General features: G+C 49.5%; 1 protein-coding gene across 1 annotated transcript; it reads left to right on the forward strand.

Moving 5' to 3' along the window:
* Positions 1-260: 260 nt before the first annotated feature.
* On the forward strand, positions 261-5,690 carry LOC107187947. Its single transcript, XM_015576156.1, has one exon. The coding sequence runs from the start codon at positions 261-263 to the stop codon at positions 5,688-5,690; it is 5,430 nt and encodes a 1,809-aa protein (XP_015431642.1).
* The last annotated feature ends 393 nt before the right edge of the window (positions 5,691-6,083 follow it).

The raw sequence follows: 6,083 nt of genomic DNA on the forward strand, positions 1-6,083 counted from the left end.
GTTCCAAAGGAAGAAAAACTGTTGCGATAACTCAATATATAACACAATGGTACAGATATCGTATAGTTACCTTTTAATTCAGAAAACTTAACCTCATTATTAATCAAAATTGCAACATTGGCATAATTCAGCCCTCCATTCTATGCCCACTTAACACGTACATATACCGTGTCGATTCTGATAAATTAACAAAAATATCTCACGTGCACAAGAACACGATTAAAACAAATCTATCTTACAATGACAACCGAAGATGAAAGATGGCTGCAGCTACCGGAAAGAAGGTGGACGTTAAAAATGGCCAAAAGGACCAAAGCGAAAACCAAGGAACAGCCGGCGAGGGTGACGCTCCCACAAAAAAACCTGTTGCTGCTCGACCTGTCGGCAAAAGATGGCACAAATTCCGCGCTCTGACACCAAATACAGCGATCCTCCGTGGCTCGTACGCGATGACTGATCCTCATTTTAAATATCGAAGTCGTGGTCGCCAAGCCGCCCCAGCATCAGTGGTGGCCATTGTTTACGGTCGTCTCTTCGAGCCCAAAGAATGGACCAAAGAGTACGTGGACCAAGTATTGGAGAACGGCGACAAAGTGTATCGTACGAGCGCAATGAAGAACCACGTGAAAGACGACGAATACATGAAGGCCAGATTGATACATCCAGAATTCTACATATCGAATTATAAGATCTTGGTCTGTGTCGAGGAGACTGGTATTTATGGTAACCTCTTCAGCGAGACGGTGGGCTGTCCAGATTTCGCTGACGGTCTGAGGAAGTTCTTCCAAAGCAGCGACTCCGGAATAATAACCGCACAGGGGACGTCGATGGCAATGTGGCGACATCCGGACGTTGGCTTCGTCTACTTCGACCCTGCACCCTGTGACGAAGATGGCGTCCATAATCCTGCGGGTGTGGCCTGCGTCATGAGGTTCAAGTGTATGAACGACCTGAGGGACCATTTTTTAAAGAGTATGGACCAACGATACGATTCTCGGTACTGCATCGACAAAGTCACCGTTCTTCGAGTCAGCGAGGTCGGTCGAGGGTACGTCGATCGTAATCCAAGTAGCAGTCGGCTGGCAGTCGACAAAAGCGTTCTACGGGCCATCAATCCTGTGGACATCGACGAGAACAAAATGGACTGCACGAAACCGGTTCCCAAAGGGGACAAGGTGAAGACCACCACCACCGCGAAGATCCACCGGGAACCGTTGTCGATCACCATTTCGAACTACAGTATCGACAAGAAATTCGCCACCGATCCTCTGGTGGATCAGAACCAATTCGACACCGGTTACAGTTACGAGAACATGCACGTGAACGTACCGTCGACGTTCAGAGAGCTGCCCGGCTACATGGCGCTCCTCCACGGGCTGACACACGAGGGCAGCGAGGTGTACAAAGGCAAGGGGGCGCAGAACGTGGCGAACTGCGTGATGGCAATCGCGATGAAGAAGGTTCATCCGGTGAAAACGTGGCTGAGACCGAAACTCGACGAGATATTGTCCCTCGGCGATACTCTGTACGCAGATGTGAAGTCCGAGAAGCCGATGATGAAGTCGATGACCGCGTCCGATCTGTTCGACGTGAAGATCCAGGTGGAGGACCGAAAGTTGGTGATCGACGTGGATCTGATTACGGTCACAGGTACCGTCAGCTCGAAGATCCCCACGGTGCTGAACCTGAAACAGGCTCTGGAGGAGTTCTTTCTGGTGAACACGGAAGGCGTTATCGAGTCGTCCTCGATGTCCGTGGCCATCTGGAGCCAGGACGATTGTTACTACATGTTCGATCCCCGTCAATGTGACCTGAACGGTCTACGAATTCGCGAAGAGAAGGGTAAAGGTAAAAACGAGGAAGAGAAAAAGAAAGGGAACTGCTGCGTGATGAGATTCCCGAAGACAGAGCCTCTCGCGACACTGTTTTGGAAGGACCTCGAGCAGTCCAAGAAGAACGATCGATTCACTATCAGACACATTACCATCTTGGATGACGTTCCTGGGACCAGGCCATGGTACGATTTCCAGCCGGGAACAGCCGGGGAGACTTGGGTTCTCCAGGGGACCATTTCGAACGAGGAAGAAGAATTCGAGGATGAAAGTCGAGGGAATCAGGGATTGGCTATGCCAGTGGTAGCTTTGATCGCTGCGAAAGAGACGCAACCCACGAAGTGGACAAGCGAGACGATCGATACGGTGATTCACGAAGGAGACGCTTACTATAACTGGTGTAATCCGGCGACGGATATCGACGAGGAGGAGCAGAAGTATTTCTTCGTGCCAAATCTCAAGAAGAATCTGTACTATAAGAACAGGAAGGTGAAGATCGATGTAGAAGAAGGGACGGTCATCGGGAAATTATCAGCGGCTGATAACAGCGATATTCTAAACATGGAGAAAGCCTTGGCGAACTTCTTTACGGACCATCAGTACGGTATCGTCGATGTGAAGAACATAAGCGTGGCTGTGTGGAAGATGGAAGAGGACGTGAAAGAAAAAGAAGAAATAGTGCAGCAAACCGTCTACTACTGTTTCGATCCTAATCCAAGAAACAACCGAGGTCTGTCAGAGTTGGACGAGGAAGAGTCACTCGGCACGGCCTGCGTGATCAAGACCCTGAGCATTCCTGTTCTGGCTAAGTTGATCCAGGCAAACGCGGAGAAAGAGGAGGAGGAGATCACCGATGAATTTGCTATACACGATATGAAGAGCATCCAGATCGGTAACGAGATGACTGAAGAGGAGATCGAGGCGGACAAGCTGATCCCCGTGAAGCCAGATCTTCACAATTATATAAGTACCGGTGAAAATGGCGCCATTCTGATGGGAAGTTTCAATCAGGCCAACGAAGTGATGTTCAAGCGTCAAACCAGGGATAAACAGCAAGCAGCCAGCGCGTTAGCGACTCTGGCCATGACGAAATTGTACAATCCTCATCTCTGGTACAGAGAAGTGGTCGATGATATCCTGAAAATTGGCGACAAGATCGCCCAGGAGAATTTAGAGAATCTTCCAGAGGATACAATGGAAGAGGAGGAGACACCTAGGAACTACCTTCTTCCCGATGAAATTACCGAAGAGTTCACCGTCGGGGTGAATAAAATGTACGTCGAACTGGAAGCAGAAAATGCCACTGGTAGGATGGGGGAGTTGGAGGGCGTGTTGGAGAACTTCTTTGAGACGAATGTGATGGGTATATTCAGGCAGGAGAATATAATAATGCCCATATGGAGAGAAGCGGACGTGTACTTTACTATGGATCCTAAAGGAAGGGACTCTAGAGGCGAACCCCGTGAAAAGGATGGCGCAGCCGTTGTAATGTGGTTCACAGACGTTCCTTCATTGATAGCGGCGATCCAACAGGTCGCCACTGGTGATGATTTCGTCATAGATTCCGTTACCCTGAGTAACGCCTACGAAACCAGAGTAGCCGAAGAAGAACGGCCGACCAAGCCAACCTCTGGAGAGGATCCTTGGTACCACTTCCCCAAGATGACCGAAGGTGTCTGGCACATCAGCGGCACGGTTAAGATGGACGACAACCGGTTCCAAGAGGACAATCGAAACAAACAGACCGCAGCTATAGCAGTGATGGCCATCGTCTTCGCAAAAGTCTACGAGCCTCGATACTGGACACAAGCAGTTCTCGACGAGGTAATCGTTACAGGTGACAAGCTACACTCGAAGTGCGTTGAAAGGTTAGGTGAAGGTGCGATACCCAGGATTAACGAAATCATGACCGAATTCTTCCTCTCAACCCGCCGTATCAATCTAACGATTAAAGACTGCGTCGAAGCTGGTAGCCTGACAGCCAAACCGCCCAAGGTCCAAGGTCTTAAGGACGGAATAGATAAGTTCTTTTCCAGATACAGTTCCGGCGCACTGACCGTGAGCGGAAACAGGAACATCTCGATATGGAAGTTCGATAATTTTTATTACACTCTGATACCCGATTGGGTGGGCCCTACGGGGGATGTGTCGTCGCTTGCTCCTAAGGTCTTGAGGGTGGCCAATATGGAGATCTTGGTGGGATATTTGATAGACTTCCTGGGAACTGAAAGCGACTACGAGATGATCGTCATAAAGGTAGTAAATTGGAACAAATTTCCTCCGTGGAAATTCGATCCCAGCGCGGCTGTTCGCCCTTCGAATCTACCGCCTTTGAATGCGTACAGAAGAGTCCAAGGTGAGGCCAGAGCTATCCTCCGTGGCAGCTACCATCAGGGAGACGAGATATTCCCCGAGTCATTCAGAAACAAGCAGACTGCCGCCAACTGCGTCGTCGCTATTGGCATGTCCGTGGTGAAGAACCCGATCACATGGACGAAGAAAACTATGGACGAGGTTCTCGTGATCGGAGCTAACGTGCATCGGCTTACCGAGAAGGCTAAACCGACGATAGTGAGGATCAAGCCCAAGGACATCATCAGAGTGTTTTATGTGGGAGTTAATATCCTGACCGCGGATATAGAAGCTAAAACAGTGACGGGTATAGTGGCCATACCGCCCCCTCAGCCCGAAGACAAGAAGAAGAAGAAGAAAAGAGGTGGTGGAAGAAGGGCCAAGGGAGGCAGAAGATCGAAAAAGGCTAGAGGACCAACCAGAGTCCGACCACCACCGCCTCCACCGATTCTATTGGAGAAAGGTATCCAGAAGTTCTTCGAGAACAATCGAGCAGGAGTCGTGGTCACCGATCGCGGGGCTGTGGCCATCTGGAAGGACATGGGGATCTACTTCATGTACGATCCTAGAGCGCGTAGCGATCAGGGTTTACCTGACTTCTATGGAACCTCCTGCGTCATGTGGTTCGCGTGTATAGAGCCAATGTACCAGGTTCTGTTCGCCAATATCGATGACCAGGAAAAGTATGGACGCTACCAGATCTGCAGAGTAATTATCAAGACTGCTAATATCGAGCCTCTGCCTTGTCCAGCTGGGTTCAGACCTTACTTCGACTGTGTTTCACCGCCTATTCCGGTGACTCATGGCAACAGGAATACCACGCTGGACGTGGAGACTGTGACCGAGTATAATTTCGTGGACGAAGAGCTCAGTGTGCTCCGTGGTACTCTGCATATGAACCATCGAACCTGGAGCACCATTAGCAGAAGCTACCAGAGCACCGCCATTGCAGCTGTCGCCATTGTCGTCGGTCTGCTTCACGTCCCTTCGACCTGGACACCCGAGCTTGTCGACGCTATATTGAAATACGGCGATCTGTTGCATCTGGACAGTGTACGCGCAGCTCGGCCTGGATCCAGAAACCTATCGCCCAGCGAACTCCTTACTGTGTTCATCGTAGGCGACTTCAGAGCTACCATTCACGTCCATAACCACACCACAGCAGGTCTCCTTCACACCTTCGATTTGTCCGAGTCTTTGGCCATGTTCTTCAGGTCCAATTGCGCGGGGATACTTCACACAACGAACATGGCGGTCGCTGTGATGCAACACTACGGGAAGTTCTATCTGTTCGATCCTTGCGCGAGGGACGACCAAGGGAGACCGAACTTCGACGGAGCGGCTTGCGTGATGAAGTGCGAGAGCATCATGAAGATGGCCAAGGTGTTCGTGGCCAATAGTAACTTGAAAACCCCGAATGTTTACACATTGAACGCGGTGAACGTGTTGAGCTTGTTCTTCTTCTCGGACGCCAAGACCGGCTGTCCGCCGAAGTGTGAACAATAAACGTGAATCATGTTTCTTCGACGATATTTAAAAATGTATCGTGGTGTACTCAAGTTCCAGTGATTATAATGTGTTTCCATTGTAGCGACGTGGTGTCGGTCGAAAATAAAACGGTACGTCTTTAAAAGAATCGTTCACCGTTCATCTTACGCGTCTTTCGTTCCCTCCAACTCGGGCGGATTCTCATAGGGCCCCTGGGCCAGGTGAAATGAATCGAGACGCGGTCGACAACATTCTCAAATTGCTAATTTTATTTATAGGTTTCTTTATGACACAAATCACTTTTAGCATCTACATGAGTAGGAGATACAGGCTATACGAGAATGAATTTGATACAGATCACTTATTTAGCGTAAATACAATGTATCTTCAATTACACGCTATAAACTAGAT

This window comes from Dufourea novaeangliae, unplaced genomic scaffold (genome assembly GCF_001272555.1).
Source record: "Dufourea novaeangliae isolate 0120121106 unplaced genomic scaffold, ASM127255v1 scaffold109, whole genome shotgun sequence".
Lineage (NCBI taxonomy): Eukaryota > Metazoa > Arthropoda > Insecta > Hymenoptera > Halictidae > Dufourea > Dufourea novaeangliae.